This window comes from Muscardinus avellanarius (assembly GCF_963383645.1).
Source record: "Muscardinus avellanarius genome assembly, chromosome: 1".
NCBI lineage: Eukaryota > Metazoa > Chordata > Mammalia > Rodentia > Gliridae > Muscardinus > Muscardinus avellanarius.
In genome coordinates, this window is record NC_137786.1 from 204,392,155 (window position 1) to 204,413,252 (window position 21,098).

The following is a 21,098-nucleotide window of genomic DNA, read 5'->3' on the forward strand; positions in this document are numbered from 1 at the left end:
AGCAACTAACGTAAGTGAAAATATGAGCCCTCGCTCCGTAGAAGGCAACAAATTTGGTCACAAAGGAAAATGAAAGCAAGCACCCTAATACAAACTCCAGACACTTTGGTTGGAGAAAAACAGCCTGCATCCCATAACATTTTATGATACCAAATGAGATGCAGGCGATGTAATTTCACTTATGTGATTCACTTACAGGCGATGCAAATGCAATCTTGCTGATTACATTTAAAACAAAGGACTGAATCTGCTTATTTAGAGAGCAGACCCATAGTCATGCAAAATCATGCTACCCCCTGCCCGGGTGTGGAACAAAAAGAAAACAATCTGGCTGAGGACCTTTTCATCTCTGTAGAAAAAAAAAAATGATGTTAACATGAACTCAAGGTTGACCCAGTGTACTTAATAATATGGCTTCTCCATAGAAAACAAGGTCAACTGTGTGAGTAATCCTTAGCTGAGGTGTCTGACCCCAGAGCGCATGGCTGGTGCTTTATTTGTTTTTCAGAGAGCCAGAAGAAGCACTCAGTATGCACTTTCCCCTATGTTTAATTTGAAAGCTTCGCTTATCTGTGGGTGTGCATGCATATGTACATATACACACTTATTTGTCTATAGACAATACAGATGTATAGTTTCTAAGGTGAAATAGACTGCTGCAACCAATAGATTCACTAGCGGGTTCTTTGCGATGTATATTTTATGAACTTAGCCTAGTATGTTGGGTCTTTGAACATTTCAGAGCTACTAGTTTTAATCATCGCCAAACAATGAGAGCATTTATTAGCTAATATCCCTATTATGAAGTTCAGCAGTTTCAACTAAATGAGAGATTTGCTGGGAGATGCCATCTCCAATCTCCCCAGAAAAGCAAGGGAACTGCAAGAGTTCTGTGTCCTGTGATGCTCAGGTCATAGAGCTCTCACAGGTACCACCCCACTGCCAGCCATTGTACCAACATCCTGAGCATCTGCCTGGAGCCTGATGGACAGCTAGATCAGCAGCAAAGACAATCATGGCCAAAGCCAACTTGGACCCAGCTGCAGTTTAAAGATGAAAAGGTTTCATGTGATACCTCCTCCCACCTGCTACAGAACATTTTCCAAGAGGGAAATTGCATGTAGCTAAAAATTGCAGGCTCCTGCTGGTGGAGTGACTTGTGGCCACAGGATTTCTCAACCTTAATGAGGAAGGCACACTTCGATGGTCTACCAAGTAAGGCCAACGCCACTTGTGGACAACAGAAGCAATTTTCTGTGCAATGACCTCTCTTCCTTTTGGTCTGAGACATCATTTTCAAACAGTCACCTCTGGGAACATCTCAAAAATGGAGGTGCCTTTGAGGTTACCCTTAATCTTGGGTAGTCAACCACCAACAGGCCTCAAAACTTGACTCAAATTGAACTTTGTATTGTGTATTGGGTCAGAGAAACCAAACTTCCATCTCTCCCTGTCTCCACACAAAAAGACCTAGAAGCATATATGTTTGCTCATTTCCACGTGGTGCTAACAGTGGGCCAGAAACCGTCTAACTTGTTTGGAATGTACGGCATTATCCAAGCCCATGGCATATGGCTGCACACTTCTCAACTCCCACATCCCAGCAAGAAATGCAATCGCTGTCCAAGTGTGCACACTCAGTCTCTGGGGAGGAAATGGCAGTGGTTTCTGGAGCCCATAGGGCCAAGAGATGTTGCCAGACTTGAGAGAAACTGAGGGACACAAGGGTGGTAAAAACATGAGGAAATATTCTGAAATGAATGCCAAGTGTGATCCTCCAGGGCATAAAATAAATAGCTGCTTCTGTTTTAAATGGTTTTCTATCCCAAGGTGCCTCTACAGGGAGCCTACCTTTTTTCAGGTTTGGGAGAAGATTCAGACCTGAAGCCCCTGTGACTATTCTGGTGCACGTCTATAGGGAAAAATTAAGAAGTACTATTGAAAAGCAATTTATAGAGCCAAATCTGATACCCTCAAAAAGTTTATTTTAGAAGTGTTCTTGAATAAATTCTCTCTCGCTTCTCATACTTAGTTAGCATTTATTGTCTGACCCAAAGTGCAAATTCCTCAGGGATCTACAGCACATTAGGCTGTACCAAAAATCAGCAATCCTGTGATTTTGATGAGTCACTCAACTTCTCTGTCTTACCGGTAGACCACATATAAAATTTTCTAGTTGTTTCCCCTCACTCTGAGTGTGGCACACAAGTATTAAAAAAAGTTTGATATGTTATTATTAACACGGTGCATGCATGATTATTTTATTACATATTAAATACTAATGTAATATGATACTATTTAATTCTAGTATATTATTTAATACTGATGTATTTCATTATTGCCCTAGCAGACAAGGCCTGGGTAGCTTATAGTTCTGTTATTCTAACTGCTAAACACAAGAAGAAATTCATTCATTCATCTGTTCATCAATAACAACTTACTTCTCTTAGGTACTATACTATACTATACTATGCACAAGGGATAAAATGATAAGCACAACAGTCAAGATCCCAACCCGCATGCTACTTCCAATCAACTCTTACTGATTCATTGGCTGTAACATTTTCCACCACAGCCAACTTTTCCCAGACTTCCCGCTCGTCTTGCTCATTTCCTCTCTATCTGTGGGTGTGGGCGCATATGTACAGATACCCACTGATGTGTACACAGACAATGCAGATGTACAGTTTCTACAGTGGAACAGAGCGCTGTACACAGCCCATTCACTAGCCAGACTCCTCACGATGCATATTTTATGAACTTCTCACCTAGTAAGTTGGGTCTGGTTTCCCAAGTCTGCACCAAGCCAAACAATTCTTCCCCTTGTTCAGGATATTTCAGAGTGCGTTTCTCATTTCCAAGTAAAGGCGTTAGAGTGCTGGAGAATTCCAAAGGTTGCCTCAGCTATCTAATGCCAAATATGAGAGCTGCCAACACGCCATCCTTAAGACACTGAAGGGGCAGAAGTGGCAGGGAATGCGTTCTTAGCACACCGTGAGGAGGAACACAGAAGCGAGCACAGAGGGTAGAGGACTGCTTGAGTGAGCCTATTAAAGGAGAGACGACCCTCTGACGACACAGGGAGATTTTGAGTCCAGTGGAAAGAAAGCATTAGGGAAGACAAAGTGACACAAGAAATTCCATACTGAAGACTGCATGATTTGGTGAACACGTGTTTAGTGACTGAGCTCATGGGTACAGCAGAGGATTCAAAATCAGCCAGCACCAAGCTGGGCGTGGTGGCACACAGCTGTCATCCCAGTACTTGGGAGGCTGATACAGGAGGATCACAGTTGGTTCAAGGCCAGCCTCAGTAACTCCGTAAGGCCTTAGGCAACTTAGTATATAGCCCTATTTTTAAATTAAAAATAGCCAGGCCTGTTGATATAGGCCTGTAATCCCAGTACTTGGGAGGCTGAGACAGGAGAATCACAAGTTTGCAGCCAGTCTCAGCAACTTGGCAAGATGCTGTCTCCATATTAAAAAAAAAAAAAAAAAAAGAGGGGGCTGTGTATATATATGTAGTGGGGGGATCAACTTATAGGTAGAATGCCCCTGGGTTCAATCCCCAACACCACTAAATAAACAAACAAATAAATAAATAAATAATAAAAATAAAAAGAGCTGAGGGTATAACTCAGAGGTAGAATGCTCCCTGGTTTTTATCCCCAGTAACACACACATAAAAAAAGAAAGAGAGAAAGAGAGAGAGAGAGAGAGAGAGAGAGAGAGAGAGAGAGAGAGAGAGAGAGAAAGAAAGAAAGGAAGAAAGAAAGAAAGGTCAACCAACATGAATCCTGCCCTCACCGAGCTTGCATCTAGAAAGGGAAATGTTGATACCTGTGGCTATCCCCTTATGTTTACAAATTAAATTCCAAGACGGAAGTAACTGGTGTGGCATGTTTGTGGATTGAAGTCGCATGACACTGAGTGAGGCTGCTCTTCTGACCTTTCTCCCACATTTCTGTGTTCTAGGTCAAGGCTCTAAGAACAACTGGGTAAAGGAGAAGATGGTACACATAGCGCCTTCCACCGCGGGGAGAGGAAAGCGGCCTCTCTCTTGCTATTTCTTTACCTTTTCCCAAGATCTCATGGTTCTCTCTCTGGATCTCATGGGTCAGAAAGAGACATATCTACCTGGTATTTTATGATTTTAGTGGCTTTCCCTAACTGAACCAAAGGTAATGTTCCTGGGTTTGCCTGCCCTCTGCCTACGAGTGTGTACAGCCACTCAAAGCCTATGCAGGCTTGTGAACTCCAGCTCTGTGTGTTCCACATCTAAGAACTCTCAGCTGTACTGAAAGATCTTCTACCTTCTAATGACAACAATAATAACAACATCGATACAAACAGCCCTCCTAGAAGATTAGCTATGTCCTAGGAAATGCTGTAAGTACCATACACAAATCAACACTTCTGTGACACTCCTTGGAGGGCCATAATATTTTCCCCACATTCACAGATGAGAACCCAGAGAGATTAAGTAACTGCCCACAGTAAGAGGCAGACCAAGACTTTAGCAGTGTGGCTCTACGGTCCACATTGTCAAACGCTACACTCTTGCCCCTCTACCTCTCAAGGCAAAAAGCTTGGGGATACATTTCTAAACCCTTAAAATTTATTCCAAAACTATTTATTAAAGCCCTATATGTTAAACTCCACTATATTTTCTTGATTTGCTAAGCATTCATTCTTATTTAAAATATAACCAAAAGAAAAAAGGTAGAGAATGAGTGAAACAAATGTGCCCCATTCTACCTGCACCAAAGGCTTTTGTGGCTCCCTAATCTGACTACATATGTGAGCAAACAAGATACATAAATCTAAGTAGATTGGTGGTTCATATAAACAATTCAGACCTTATCATGCCTCTCTGAACTGACTCCAATTCATCAAAAATGTAGGAGCAGGTTATATACGGCACCCTCCATTAACTGAAACACACCGATAAATTTCCAAAATGTAGGACTCAGCACCAAAAAAAAAAAAAAAAAAAAAAAAAAAGGGTGGTGAAATCCCCACATATACTGGGGAACTCCATGCAGCCTGTTCTCCTCTGTGCAATCTCGAATCATGCATAATGCAACACGGCACTGCTAACAGCAGGCGCGCACCAGATAATTTACACTTGTTTTTATGGACACGAGGAACTGATCTTTGAAGCTGCCCCTAATGAGATTCCGCTTGGCCCTAACAGCATCCTGAGAGAGTGTTCCGGTTTTCTACTTGGCATCCGGTGCATATTTATAATGCAGAATACAGGCTCATTTAAATTGTGCATGTGGATTTTGGTGTCTTCCCGATTTTAAAGAAAGATTTTCATAGACTGCAGAGCAGTGACTCCGCAATTACTATACCATACTTTACCTAAACAGTGCCACTGCCAGTCCCTACAGGTACTTATCAAAGAGGAGGGTCCCTCAAAAGGGTTCTACCTGCAGGGCAAAAAAAAAAAAAAAAAAAAAAAAACACTTCTGCCAATTCCAAACCCTGCATTTAAGTCCGGAGACTCCAATTAGGTCTCCAGCCAAAGGGCATCTCCAGAAAGCCTAATTACACAACACCACAACACAGGCAGTAGCAGATACAGCCAGGGGGAAAATTAGGGGGAAAAATCTGAAGTCACCTAAATTAAAAACTTCCTGCCTCCAAAGGGCTTGCAATGCAAACTTCACTTTCTTATTATTATCTCCTCCCTTTGAATTTCTGCCACCTGTAAAATTCACTTTTACGCCTGATACTTTATAAGCAGAGTGTTTTTCCGTTGTTGTTCTTTTGTTTTTCTGACCACTGGGTTTTCCAGGAGTTTAAAGTTTCATTTCCTATAATCAGAACTCCATCAGGTGCTTACTCTGAATTTCACTTGTTTTACCTTGAAGTTCATTTTTAAAGAAATGTTCCACAAATGTAACACCAATGTTGTTGTGATAAGTTTTATCTGTATGTAACCTAAATCACAGATTTCTGCCAAAACTGTTTTATAAGAGATTGAATTGACTCTTTTCAAAAAATTTAGCAAAGCTGTTGATCCTAAGAGTACAAACTCAAACTGGGTTATGTTATGCAAAGTACATGACTCCCATGCTGACAGATGACCTGTTTTCATTCATTTCAAGGAAACTCCATGCTTGGGGCAGTTGTCAATCAGACTCCCAGTAAGTGGGCTGAAATATATCTGAATTAAGTTCCTACTTCTAGCCAGTAATTGTATACTCTCAATAGAATTAATAAATGATCATTTTACAAGGAGTTCAAACAATATACTTTCTAATCCTTCAGTTTTTAAGATTCAGAACAATATAGAAAACCCAAATCTATAGGGACAAGCTGAGGGTGAAGCTCTAATATTTTTCCTATGTTAAAATCTAGTTTAAGGCCAGGCATGATATTGCTCAGTTGTAATCTCAGTACTTGGGAGGCTGAGACAAGGAGAATCGAAGATTTGCAAGCTGACCTCAGTAATTTTGTGAGACTCTCCACAACTTATCAAGACCCTGTTTCAAAATAAAACAATATAGTAGGGCTGAGGATGTAGCTCAGAGGTAGCATCCTCTGATGCTTTTGGGGTATCTCCAGTATCGCCAAGGAAGGAAGGAAGGAAGGAAGGGAGGGAGAGAGGGAGAGAGGGAGGAAGGGAGGAAAGGAGGGAGGGAGAGAGGGAGGGAGGGAGGGAGGAAGGAAGGAAGGAAGGAAGGAAGGAAGGAAGGAAGGAAGGAAGGAAGGGTACTACACTCAAAACAAGAGTCAAATGAAGGTACAATAGACTACAACATGAGTGCAGGAGCATTTGAAATACTCACTCTGAGCTTCTTCCAGCTCCACCCTAAAAGAAACACGGGAGACTTACATAAGTGACCCTCTTCAAAGCCAAGAACCCTGTTGTATCTAAAAACAGGTTTGCAAGATGAATGGATGACTCAACAAGGAAGCATTAGCTTTTTTTTTTTTTTTTTTTTGGTGGTACTGGGGTTCCTGAAAATCTGTCTACCTCCGGGATACACTCCCAGACCTATTTTATGTTTTTATTTGGAAATAGGGTCTCTAAAGCCAGCGGGATCTGGCTTCGAACCTGCGGGAATCCTCCTGTCTCCACCTCCCGAGCGCAGGGATTACAAGCTTTTGAAGGAAGTGCGTCACAATCCTTCGGATCCCTGCAAACTCAACTTTCATTCATTCCTGCAACAGTTCATTCTGCAGCGCCTACAGTATGCCTTGCACTCTGATGTGTGCTGTGGATAGATGGCAAAAAAATAAATAAAAATAAAATGAGCAGCTGTCTTCATTGAGCCTAGTGAAAGGCAGACACTTCACAAACAGAAAATACATTTATGATCAGTGCAGCCCAAAGAAAGCATCACTACAGGTACCCTGAGGATGCGTAAGGGAGAGGAGAGGGGCTTCCCTACAAAAAGTGACAAGAGAGGAGGCTACAAGAGCGCCCAGGGAGGAAGACTGGCAAGGTCCTGCTGAGCTTTCAAGCTGAGGCAGAGAAGCAGCCCGCTGCTCTCCTGCACCTCTCAAATACCTCTCCACTTAAAAAGATAAAAATTCAGGAGGCGTGACTAGAAACCTGGACTGACAATGCATCTTTCCTTCAATGTCAGCACCAAATCCAGACGGTGTTGAAGACCTTGGGAAAAATCGGTGGACAGATCACCAGAGCTGGCAGCAACCCTTGCCAAATGTCTGGCTGGCACCAACCTACAGACTAAATTGGCCATGAAAACCCCACTGTAGTCTTGCCCTTCTCAAAGGAAATAATGTCGTGAGACAGTAAAGGCTTACCCAGAGGCCACCCTTGCAGGGAGGCCTTGAATTTTGAGCTTAACTCAATTGCACGGTTTGGGACAAGAGTTTCATGTTTCAGATGTGCAGTCAAGTAATCGGATCCCTTCATATTTCTAATGGATTCTAAAGAATCCAAAGTGTTAAATCCTTTCCCCAGCCTCCCCCTAGAACAACTGAAGGTAGTCTTCTCCAGTTTCCACTATCCTTCCTCTCGTCTCTTCTCATCAATTACTAACTTACTGGAGACTGAACACAGAAGCATTTTACCTCCAAGCCATACCTGTAGCCCTATTTAACAACAACAACAACAAAAATTCTCACTAAGTTAAGAAGAGTCCCGCCGGGCATTGTGGCGCATGCTTGTAATCCCAGCATTCGGGAGGCGGAGACCAGAGGATCACGGTTCACCGACAGCCTCAGCTACTTAGAGAGGCCTTTTGTAACTCGGTGATATGCTGTTTTCAAAAAAATAAAAAGACTAAAATATAGGGTTGGAGATGTAGCTCAGAGGTACCATGCCCCTGGGTTCCATCTCCGGTATTGAAAAAAAAAAAAAAAAGAAAAGTCTTACTAAGTTGCTAAGACTGGCCTGGAACCTGCAATCCTCCCAAGTACTAAGATTATAAGCATGCACCAGTACAACTGGCTCATTTAATATTCATTTCCTAAATCTCAAAGTGTGATTGTCATCTGTGATCTAAAATAGCGCACACGTATCTATCTCTCCACCTTACCTCTTTTGAGAAAATAACACAGAAAATAAACAAAAGTGGAATGTTTAGAAATGGTGCTTTACTTCAGGGACAACACCGCAGTCCTGATTCCTTATGAAGCTGAGGAAAACATTTTTCACCCTTGCAAATTCCAAAAGTCCAGTAAAAGACAGATCACCCCAGTTACATGGTCCTAGGCAGCCTGCAGGGAGCTGAGGCAAGTGTTGATTAAGTCCATGCCCCTAGCTATCAGTAGGTTAACAGGGACTCAATCCCCCCCCTCCCTCCCTTCCTTCCTATGCAGAATCCCTTGGGAGATAGAGCACCCCCTAAAAACTACTTGACAAGAATAAAACAGATGCACCAAACTTAATGGCATGAAAAGAGTTCTGGTGGTGATGGACCATATGCTGCCACGTTATTGCTATAGAAGCAGTCATGATAAACAATATTATTAATAACAGTGTCTGTAAACTGAGTATTTACATATTGTACTCTGTGCTAAGCACTGTACATCCTTTCATATAACCTCACTGTTTCCTTCTAAAGTATATTAAGATCCCCAACATAAAGATAGTAGTAGTAGTGAATATAAGTGAATACATTGAAGAAGGGCAAGGGGTTGGGCAAACTAAATTCTGAACATACTTTTTATATAATATAACTTCTCAAATTTCAACTTAGCAACAATCACTCCACTCCCCAACTATCTCCTCCAAAACACGAAGGTTCATTTTTATTTTCTTGTCCTCCTCTCTCTCTCTCTCTCTCTCTCTCTCTCTCTCTCTCTCTCTCTCTCTTCTCTCTCTCTCTCTCTCTCTGTTTTGTTTAGAGCTTAATTAAGATACCCAGTCCAGCAGGGGCTCCTGCAGCCTGGGGTCCAGCACCTTGCAAAACAGCTCTGTGTGTTTATAATGTGACACACCCTCCCCGCAGCGTGTGAGAGCACGACTAAAATGCACTAATGGCCAGAAAACTCATTTTCATTCCACACTTGACAAAATAAACACCTCATAAAGGCAGGTAAGCAGAAGCCACTTTTCACTCTGGACTGCTCTGTCTTAATAACCTCTGCAAAGAAGGAGCCAGGGGAAGACAGCAGACCCCTGCACCCACAACACGCAAGGATGGTTTAAAGAGCTGGGATAAAAGCAAAGCCCCCTGTGCAAAGTTAAACTTTTTTTTCCCCTCCAACTGAAGGAGGATGGAACCTCTCACTAACACAGACCGCTGCTGAATTTGCAAAGGCTCTTTCAGCGCAAATCCTGGATGAATTAGAGGGTTCTAACCAAGCCAGTCTGAAAAGAAGAAAAAAAAAAAAAAACCCCAAAAAAACACAGGGCATTTGATTACCCTGAGTTCCCAAAAGGTTCACTTCTCTCTCTCTCTCTCTCTCTCTCTCTCTCTCTCTCTCTCTCTCTCTCTCTCTCTCTCTCTCTCAGAGAAAATGAAGTCCCACTTACATGTTGGAGGAAATATTTCAAAACATTCCCTTTGCTCGCCCAGTGCAGAATTTATGGTAACAGATAATTAACAACAAATGACAAACAATCTGAGCAGCAAGGGTCCCAGTTTGGTTGCCAAAATGATGGCATCAAATTCCAAGATAAACACTGGAGCGTGCCGACTGCCATTAACATCGTGGCGGGGTCAAGAGGAGGAGAGGCAGAACAGAGGAGCCATCCACCACCAGAGGCAAGATACTGGAGCAAACAGCCTCCCACAGCGTTATTTTCCCCTTGGGTCAAAGGAGAGTCCCTGGGACTGAGGGTAGAACAGGGCCAACACTCCCATACTCAACAGAACCCAAACCTTTCTACATCACGAGGGGAAACCATTAGAACCTTTTTTGAACTGCAGCGTGGAAGAATCAGGAATTAAATTAATATCCTTCAGGAGTTAATACCTCTTTGTCTGTTGCTTCTTCCTCCCAATTTTCCCTTCCTCCTTCTTCTTTTCTCTACATTTGTGGAGTCAAAATAGGTTTCAGCACTACTCACTGTGCCCAGAATGTGGGAAGCTAAGACCAAAGAGGAAACAAGTTAACCTGTAAAAGTTAGAATTTGAGCGGACATCTGGTAAGGCTCCTCCCTATTAACAGATGGTGAACCTTGGGGAATAACAACTTCAAATATTCCTACATCTCTCAAAAGCCAGTTCATAGTTTTCTGTTTTTCAAATGTATTTAAAAAAAAATATGGAAATCCAAACCTGAAGTGTTGAATTTTGAAGACCTAAAAAGGCCTTCAAAAAATGCCCCATGCTAGAGATCAAACAAGGTCAAAATATCAAAAAAAAAAAAAAGTTACTATACTGCCTGCCCCTTTCAAATGCTGTAGCCACAGCCATTGTTATGCTCAGTCAGTCGGGGTATTCACCTCTCATTAGAAAGATGAGGTATAATTTTCTCTCATCTCCTTGTTGACCAAAGTCTATGGATACTGATCAACTCCTGGTGCTAAAGCGAAGGTCAAGAACATCATATAGCTAAGAATTAGTACCTCACAAATATATCTGTTATATTTTCTACTCTCTCTCCCCTTTTACAAATACCCTCATTTCTCCATTTTCTTCCACAAAACCTCATCTCCTTATTATATCTCTTACCTACCTGCCTCAATCTGTTCATGCTGCTATAACAAAATAATATGAACCAGGTAGCTTATAAACGATAGGAATTAACTTCTCATAACTCTAAAGTCTGGGAAGTTCAAGATCAAGGTAGATTCCATGTCTGGTGAGGGGTTATCTCCTCATTCATAGACATTCTTTTCTCCGCAACAACGACACATGGTAGAAAGTCAGAGGGTCTCTCTTAGAGCTCTTCTCAAGGGCACAAATACCATTTCCAGGAGTTCCACCCTCAGGAGTGAATCAACTTCCAAACATCTCACCTCCTAATACCATCCGTCTTCTTGGAAATTAAAATTTCAATATAAGGCCGGGCGTGGTGGCACACACTTTTGTAATCCCCGTGCTTGGGAGGCGGAGACAGGAGGATTGCACAGGTTCGAAGCCAGCCGCGCTGGCTTAATAGACCCTATTTCCAAATAAAAATATTTTTAAAAAATGGGTCTGGGAGTGTAGCCCGGAGGTAGAAGGGCTTCCAGGAACCCCAGTACCACCAAAAAAAAAAAAAGTATGAAATATAATGTGATAAGAGCAAAGGATATTTTTGTGATTAAGAAACACTGAATACAGCTCGATAGGCATCTATGGTATTATCTGACTTCCTAAAGAAAAGCAAAAAAAAAAAAAAAGAAACAGGAAAAAATTCAGAAACTCAGGACTTAGAACTGGTAAAATGTCTACGTTATAGTAAAAGGCTAAACCATTCAGGAGACTAGGGAAGTATGTGGAGGCTGCTTAACTGGTGGAAGATTTCATTTTTGCCCAATTTCGGTTTTCGGATTTTGTTCAAAGCACATTTTAAACTAAGTATACATAATATGTAAGAGGTTTGAAACTTGGTCTATGGCACAAATACCCAAATCCCAGTACAAGTGCACCGCTTTTTGTTTTTTCACCAGTCAATACAAATGCCAAAACAGCCCACAGCAAGATGGAAAAAGACATTTGTCTAATCCAAGAATTATCAAATCTTTGAGCTGGAGGGTTTCAGAGGCTGTCTGTACAAGAAATAAATGGATTTGAGTAAAGTCCATGTTGTGGTAAAGAGTCCTGAAGTGGTTTAAAGAAGCCAGTGCCAACTTAGGAACCTCAAAAATCTCTCACGTAAGAGTTTCACAGTTCTGTACTATGAAGTTCTAAAAGTGTATCTGTTTACTTTCTTGAATGGTAATGTTAAGTTTTCTTTTTCTTTTTCTTTAAATAGTTTTGACAGCTTTAATGTATAATCCAAAACTGCACACACACACAAAAATTTAAACCAACTTTAGGAGCTTATATTTTTGACTTGTGGTAAGGGGAAGGAAAAAAAAAAGCCTGCAAAAATGTATTTTCTTCTATGTAAATATTTTACCCTTTCCAGGATCAGAAACTGAAGGGGGGAAAAATATTCAAAGCAAAGTAGAACAAAAATATGTGGACCTGAATATTGCAAGGGCCTGCAACTCCAATAAATGTAAGGTTAGTATTTCCACATAGACAAAACCTCTCAGTATACTTTTTACATTAAAAAAAAAAAGATGGAGACAGACTGACATGGTGGTCTGCAAACCTGTGACAGCTTTATCCATACTGATACTGAAATAACAGCCTAGTCATGCTAGGATAGCTACTGAAACATCTAGTTTCCAGTACACTATGAAAGTCTAAAAGGGGGGAGGGGGGGATAAAACAAATGGAAAAGAGAAAGCTAAGGACATAAGGAAAGGAAAGAAAAATGTTGATGAGCAGACCATCCGAGATGTGGTTAGGCTTCTCCTTCTTTTTGGAGATGGTTCAGAACTACCTGAAGTGTGTTCTACAAGATCTGGCACGTTGAGAAGTATTAGCTTTGTTTTTCCATCTGAAAACTCTCATCTTCCTAAGCTCTAAGATCCTAGAATTAAGATTTGATATGTCTCAAATGCTCACCATTGATTGCATGACTATATGTTTAATTTTTCTTGCCATTTAAGAAAAACATCTTCATCAAAGAAACTTAAGAACCAAAACACCGTATGTAAAGAAGAAAGATTCTGTTCACGCGGAGAAGTGATATGATAGCTCCCAGTGTCAGACCATGTCCATCCAACACTGTGGCCAACACTTCTCGATCTTTCTTTATCCCTGAAAATGTAGGCAACTGTTTCAGAATTTAAAATCCAGATACAACCTAGAAGATAGGATCTGTTTTATTTGTCCAAATTCTTTACCTTCCCTGAGAATCGAGTGGCCAACAAAACAAAACAAAACAAACAAAAAGCACTACTGATGTATGCAACATGCGGATAGGTTTCTAACAGTAAATCCACATGGACAAGAAATCTAATTTTAGATTGCCTTTTTTGATGCTTGAATACAAACAAAGAAATCTACAGAATAGGAGAAAAGTCAGCTCTAAAATGAGTCCAACTGTCACGGACCACAAGACGGCACCCTCAGGGAGTGTATAGGAAAAAGAACTTATTTTCAAAAAGAAATGGGAGAGGAAAAAGAAAAATACCCTGTGTTTATACACTAATGCAAGCTAAAAGGGCCATTCAGTATCTCTAAGACAAATTTCAGACAGAAAACATTAAAAAAAATTATGGCCATGCTAATGTGCAGGCCCATGATAAATTTGTAATGAGATGAAGAAAGTGGCTTACCAAGAAAGAAATACGTGTTTTGATTTTTTTCCCAAACAGCTAATGCAACCCACCTCTGTAGCAAAGGATAAATTTCTACCTTGTTAGTAAAGTGCCATTTTACAGAGCCCCAGACGTTCATTCATTCATTAATATTATGCTTCCCCGTGTGAGAGTTCGAGGTAATTTCTCTTCTCCAAGCCACATCCCCATGATGTCGCACTAATACATCTTTTCCCTGCGGAATATCACTAATGATGTGGGGTTTATGTCTGTCATTTTAAGTAAAAAAAAAAAAAAAAAAAGGTAAGAAATATGAGAAATGCTAGATTATCCAGATAAGAAGGGGTGATGCCATAGGCCATCAAGTTTAATAGCTGGTCAGGACCCTAAACTTGAGAGAGGCCCAACTTGCTAAAGATCACAGAGGTAATAGTGACCACAAGAGGACTAGATCGAGTTTCCCAGACACACTGTCAGATAGGCTACTGCAGCAAGCTATTGCTTACTGACGCTGTAGACGCTGTTCCCTTTGCTTAGAGGACTAAGCAAAGTAATCTTACTCCTTGTTTTCTTGTTTTATTGGGGGGGGGTGTTTGTTTATTTTATTGATTTGTTTTTATTTTAAGACAGGGTCTCACTGTGTTGCCCAGCCTGGTCTCAAATTCTTGGGCTCAAGCCATATTCCCTACTCAGCCTCTCCAGTTAGCTGAGACTACAGGCATGTGCCACCATGCCTGGCATAGGCCTAGTCCTTGATCATATCACAAAAGAGAAGAAAGTTCCACCCTATGAAGTGAGACCTGAAGAAAGAACAAGATTTCTATCAGAGCAAGCTTTTAATGCAAATCTTGCAGAACAAGCAGATAGACCTGGAAACAAGTTGCATTCTTATCATTCTTTTATATATAAAAGGATTTATCACAAAATTATCATACAGTTGTTTTTAAAAATAATTCAAGCTGGGCGTGGTGGTGCACGCTTGTAATCCCCACGCTTGGGAGCCTGAGTGAGACAGGAGGATCACACAGGTTTGAAGTCAGCTCTCAGCAACTTAGTGAGACCCTGTTCCCAAATAAAATATAAAAATAGGTCTGGGAGTATAGCCCGGAGGTAAAAAGCCTCTGGGTTCCACCCCCAGTACCACAAAAAGTAAATAAATAAAAATAAAAATAATTCAAATTATACAGATGTATATGTAATAAAAAGTGAAAGGTCATTACCTAACACTTCTTCCTCGAAATTGATTCCCAAGTTTTAGCCCTAAATAATCACCAGCAGGGTTGGTATTTGTCCTCTGAAAACTTTGGTATGTATTTTATAAGCAAAAAAAATCTTTTTTCTATAATGTTCTTCTGTAACTTTCATTTTTTTTAAACTGAGGATATATATCACAGACCTAAACATTTACTTCCTACCACATTCTTAAACTAGATAAGAGTGAAACCTCAGATCAGACAAATAAACAAAGTCCTGGAAGAATTTAGCATGGAATAATCAAACAGGTACCCTCAAAGATTATTTCTGATTAACCAAGCCCTGACAATACTTAGGGACACTACACAGTGCAGGACTGAAGCAAGAACACAAGTTTGACTTGTCAGGACTTACCCAGCCAAGCATTTCAGACAGGATAATATTAACACCTGTCTCACCAGAAACCACAGATACTCCCACAAAATCTATTTACTAAGTGCGATCTTTCAGGGCTATGCCATGTATGTCATCTTGTTGACTGTTCAGGACCATCTTAAATGTGATTAAGCTCATATTATAGATAAGAAGGCTGAGACCCAGAATTCCTCCATCATCACCCACCCTAGCCAGTAATTATCACAAATGACCTTTGTATATAGACAGATGATTTCAAACCATATTCACAGATACCATGTCCTCCTTCTCCAGCCCAATCTGTGTCCTTTGTACTCAATTCTGGGTGATCATGGTTAACTCTTGAAGCTTCTGTTTTAACCACACATATGAACCTAAGATAATGATGGGCAACAGAGGATTCAGGTCCAGCTCAAGTGGCAGAAGGCCATCATGAGTCCAGAGGTAACCAGGTGGCACCTGGAAGGAATCCTGTGATTTCTTCCTCCTAGGGACTGCCACGCTCTGAGAGTAACTGGAGGCACTAGTTAACTAGTTATAAGACTCTTAATCACCATGCCAGGCAGTAAATCAGGACACTTGCAGATCCTGACAACCCCAAATCCCACCTAGAACAGTCTCCATGGTATTCTTATGGTAATGATTTCTCAAGGAAGACAGGACAACACTTACCAGTAACTGTTTTACTTAGCCTTTTGTTTAAAGGCCACCAATGTTCCAAATGGATGGAGACATATGGAATAAAAAACTCAGAATCAATAAAATGGTCACTAATGATAATGGCTAACATTTGAGGATAGACTGTGCCTCTGAGAACTTCACAAGTGATGCTGCTTTCCCCTTTTGAGACACTACTTTTATCCAGCCCAGCTGTAAAGGCATTTCTCTAGGGCTGATGACACAGGAAGGAAGTGGTACAACTGGGACTGGGTTTTACATCTAACCATCTGACTCCACGGGGATGGCGACCACTGTGGGACATGGCCTTCCTAAAACAAGGGTAAGTGTCAAGTGCTAAGAAACAGGCCAGGGGGTCAGCAACTGAAGGCATAGGCAAGAAAAGTGGCTAAGATTGAAAAGAAAATTTTTAAATTTTATTAACTTTCCTATAACCAACCCTATTTTTAAAAAAAGATGCTACATTAACCTCTCTCAGCAGGATTAACAGTCTTCAGCCCAGGACTGAGAAGTTTCTCATAACATGTGACTTTCATGCTAGAACTGAGAGTTGGATACCCTGCTAGTATGGTTGTATGATATTTTATTAGGCCACAGGTCATTAAAAATATACAAAAGCTTTATGGGGTTTTTTTGTTTTTTGTTTTTTGTTTTTTTACTTACACTGGCTCCTTCAGCACCTCCTCCCATCATTGTTAAAAGTACTAAATACTTTTCCCAACATTCGGTTTGGGAATGATGACGGTACTGTGGAAAAGAAAGCCCTGCTAATTGTTAGGTTTCAATCATCACATCTATTAGTAGGATCAAGAGTCTAAGTAAGAAGGAACACACATTCTAGGTTAAGTTTTGGACTGCCAACTCCAGCTGTGCTTTGATTTTCTTTTCCAAAGTCATAGAGAACTGCTTTCCTGAATTTTTTTTTATTTTTAGTACTGGAAGTTGAACCCTGAGTTATACTCCCACCCCTATTTTATTTGGAAATAGGGTCACGCTAAGTTGCTGAGAGACCTCACTAAATTGTTAAGGCTAGCCTCTGATATACGATTCTCCTTTTTCAGTTTTCCAAGTATTGGGATTCCATGCCTAGCTTAGAGGATTGCTTCCAAGAAAGAAAGAAAGAAAGAAAGAAAGAAAGAAAGAAAGAAAGAAAGAAAGAAAGAAAGAAAGAAAGAAAGAAAGAAAGAAAGAAAGAGGGAGGGAGAAAGAAAGGGAGAGAGAAAAGAAGGAAGGAAGGGTCTCCTATATCTCACAGGAAGATTCAAAGAAAGCCTGCTAGTAATCTTGTCAAAATCTAAATACTTAAATAAAAAAACGAAACCAAAACCTCTTAAACCAGATGAAATTTCAACTCTGAAATCAGCACTAAGCTTCATGAAGGTGTTAACTGGATCCTGTTTATTCTAACCCCACACATCCCAATAACATCTTAAAAAAAATATCCTGAACTATCATTTGGTGCTAATGCTTACAAACTTGTAAACCAAGGCTTGGAGAAGGGACATAATTGCCCAGAGATGATCACAAAGCTAAGCTATGCTTAACTGAATGAGAAATGAGCTATTTCTTAATTAAGGTGAGCCTACCAACCACTAGGTTGTACAAAGGAAAACAGAGACCAGGATTTTAACCCTAATCCAGACAGCAGGTCTATGGACCTGTCAGAGGTCTCCATAGACATCAGATGTAAGTGAAAGAGGAAAGTGAATGTTTTAAGATCCTGTGCACAATAAATGACCATTCAAGTGCTCTTCAGGGAGAGGAACAAAACTCTTTCATGACATGTTGAAAATTTCAGAAAAACTAGAGAAATTTTAGACTGAATATTTCATAGATATATTCCAGCCAATTTAAATTTCTACTTAAACTAAGAGTAGGCAATGTTCTTTTTTTTAATCGAACATGGGCAGAAATATAACAGGATTCCATTCAAGAAATATACCTGAACACCTACTATAGGCCAGTCACTACTATGTCATAAGGCTGAGAGAGCAACAGCAGGCAGGCTTTATCAAGAAGTGAAGACAAGGGAAAGGTGAACCAGCTTCCTGACAAAGCCTACCCCCAAACACTCAAGATGTCAAGACAGGACAGAAAAGAGCCCAGTGAAAATCTTTGAGCATCATTCATAATTTCTCATTTCAATGCATAAGCAAATCGATCAGTATTTCTTAGCATCTGTCACCTGCTCATAAGTAAAATCCTAGCTTAAAGAATTAAAAAATGAAGAGTAGTGGATTAGAGATAAGGAAGGGAGAAAGGAAGGAATAAAGGAAGGAAGGAAGGAAAGGAGGGAGGGAGGAAGGAAGGAAGGATATAATGGAGGTTATATAAGGTATATGCCAAGTAAGTAACTGGAGATGTCCTGTTGGTGTTGGGAGGGTACAATAATTTGGCATTAGGAAGAAGAGGCTTTGCGTAAGTGTAGGAGCCTAAACTGGTTTTCAGGCATATGATAAGCAGAGCATAAATGTGCCACAGCTCTGAGAGGCTGAACACTATGGCACCAGGATGGGAGGGCCTAAGTTGCGCTCAGGAGGCTGAGAGTCAGTATTAGTGGCTGGAGCAGAGGGCTCAGGTAGGCAGCCTCATGGGTGATAAAAGTAAAAAGGCGCACTAGAGCCAGTCTACAGAAAATCTCTCTATTCCCAGGTTGGAAATACCATAAAAGAGCTACACAGTTGTCTAGATTGCCACTGAAAATCTCATTTTTCAAAATTTTCCTTTTTTCTTTTAAGGTATAATGGGATGCTTCATATTTTGCATGGCTGGAGCTAAGCAGATGAGTTCTAAGGTTTCCTGATTTTTAAAGTAGCTTTGTTGAATTCACAATTCGCCAGTAGAATGGTTCAGTCAAGAACAAGCAAACAGATGTCTAAAGACCTGAGGACTAAGCTGAGCTTCCCTGTCAGTCATTTCCCCCAAGGAATCTGGGCAGAACATAGTTTCTTTTGCCTGATTTAAAACAGGATCCACCAAGTTCTTTGTGATCCCTTAATACAAAAGATCATGCAGGCAAAACTGAGCTAAAGGTATCCTAAAGTATAGCTTGCACAAATTGTATAATTTATTTGAATAAAAACAAATACCTGGAAACAAAATAAAAAGCATATTTGAAGTGAAAACATATTTATTGTTCAGAAAAGTCATATTAACAAATATCCGTATTCACTTTATAAATTCTTTCCTGAAATCGTGTTAGTGATCCTTTGTAATCATGAGCGTATTGTAACGTAAACAAAGGATAAAATTCTTAGAAGTAGTTACCATCTTATACTTAGAAGTATTAACCATCTTCAAGGATATTCTTTTTCTTTTTTTTTTCTTTTTCTCCAGACATGCTCTAGAATATCTTGCATTCTAGTATGAACTTGGGAGATGTGTGTGTGTGTGTGTGTGTGTGTGTGTGTGTGTGTGTGTGTGTTTGTGGGAGGTCCTACTATTTGTTTTAAATGCCCACATAAAACAGTCACTAAACAAGAAGCTTATGACTTGGACATGCTCTGAGTTCAATTCTTCCAGAAGTGGTAAAAAAAAAAAAAAAAAAAAAACAGTCAACAGAGTCCTAACCTCCCCTCTATCCTGACTATACAATAGTTTTCAAAGAGGTTTAGTCCCACTCTGAAAGACTCATGTTAGACATCGGAAGGGTCTCATAGAGAATGAGCACCAGGCCTTGAATAAACAAGGGAGACGGTGACCTTCTGCCCTTTCCTGCTGAAAGCCCAGCACACCCTGTAGTGATAGGCCAGAAAAGAGTTGGTGTGCAACCAGGTGCTGGGAAACCCTGGCCTCTGGGTTTCTCTCACACTTTACTCCCGAAACACTTTAAACCTGGACATGACTTAAATGGCATTAGGGAGTGAGAGAAAAGTACAATTCCTGGAACTGACTGTCCCACTGTCCCTTAATCCTTTGTTCCCTGTGTTGAGTCCTGTAGCATGCAGCACACGTTTCACTAGCAACAGGCAAGACAATGGACTTAGCAATAGCTGGACAATTAGTCCCAATTAGGCCTATTTCCCAGCTGAATGTAAAGGGGTAGAGGGGTAAGATGTTGGGGAGGGGAGAGGTTACAGAAATTTCAAAGAAATATTTCATCATGGCAGGAAATAATACAGGGTAAAGCAAACTGAAGGGGGTGGGGAGGTCAGGAGATATTGCCAAGGTTCACTGGTTGGCACCAGGAAATAACTTTAGCTTCTCTGTTCTCATCTGCAAAATGTGGGTAACCTACCCCAATCCCTCAAAGGCTCTGACTATCTGACGTCCAATTATGCTTGAGAGTGATCTGAAAGTCCGAATTGGTACACGGATGCAGAGGATTTCTTCCGGGTTATATTTGACACCACGAACACCCATGTGTTCTGTAAATCATTTACTTTTTATTCTCCCTGGTGGAACACCAGGAGAGGATGGTTTTCCTTCTTGTTTTCTTTCTATATCCTTGATTGCTAATTTTTTTTAATTCAGAAGCAATACTTACATATGTACATGTGGTGGCTGGAATCTGCTCTGGTTGATGTTGTAGTGTGTGAATGCCTGGGTGGGGTTTGAGCTATACTCATCCACCGTTATAGTAACTTTGCCTTGAGAAGGAATCCCATGTGCCATCCTTCCTCCCTTATAGGCATGAGCAATTCACAACCTTCTGGAGCAAAAGATGGAAGCAGGCATGGTTCGTTTCAGCCGACCTCTGAATCCAAGAATTCACTCATCAATACCGCTGTGTGTTTCTAGAAGAAGGAGAAAAATACATGTGTGTGTGTATGTGCATATAGAATAAGAACAAAGAGAAGCACGATTGCAAGAGATATTAAATTTGCCATCTAGATGCGAAATCAGTTAAGGAAACATCTGAATCAATGTCATTGGCTGGTGAATACAACCGTTCCCAACTTTACCCCGCACCTACCTCGGAGTGGCCGTTACACTCCATGGGACACTGCCAGATGCCAGCAAATCATCTCAATGGAGTTCAAACTAAGATTTCCTCTTTAATTATAATTATGGCACTTAACGTGAATTACGGAAGGGGCAAATACACAGTTGCCATGGTGTCTAGCTATAAATG

At 40.7% G+C, this 21,098-nt stretch overlaps 1 protein-coding gene across 1 annotated transcript in view; it reads right to left on the reverse strand.

Moving 5' to 3' along the window:
• Positions 1–20,638, reverse strand: part of MPPED2 (metallophosphoesterase domain containing 2) — a gene marked incomplete at both ends in the record, with an annotated part of 183,605 nt that extends 162,967 nt beyond the window's left edge. The window contains one exon of the mRNA XM_080692773.1: positions 20,511–20,638. Within this exon, the coding sequence (XP_080548899.1) occupies positions 20,511–20,638 (128 nt within the window). The remainder of the gene's footprint in view (positions 1–20,510) is intronic.
• Positions 20,639–21,098: the final 460 nt, after the last annotated feature.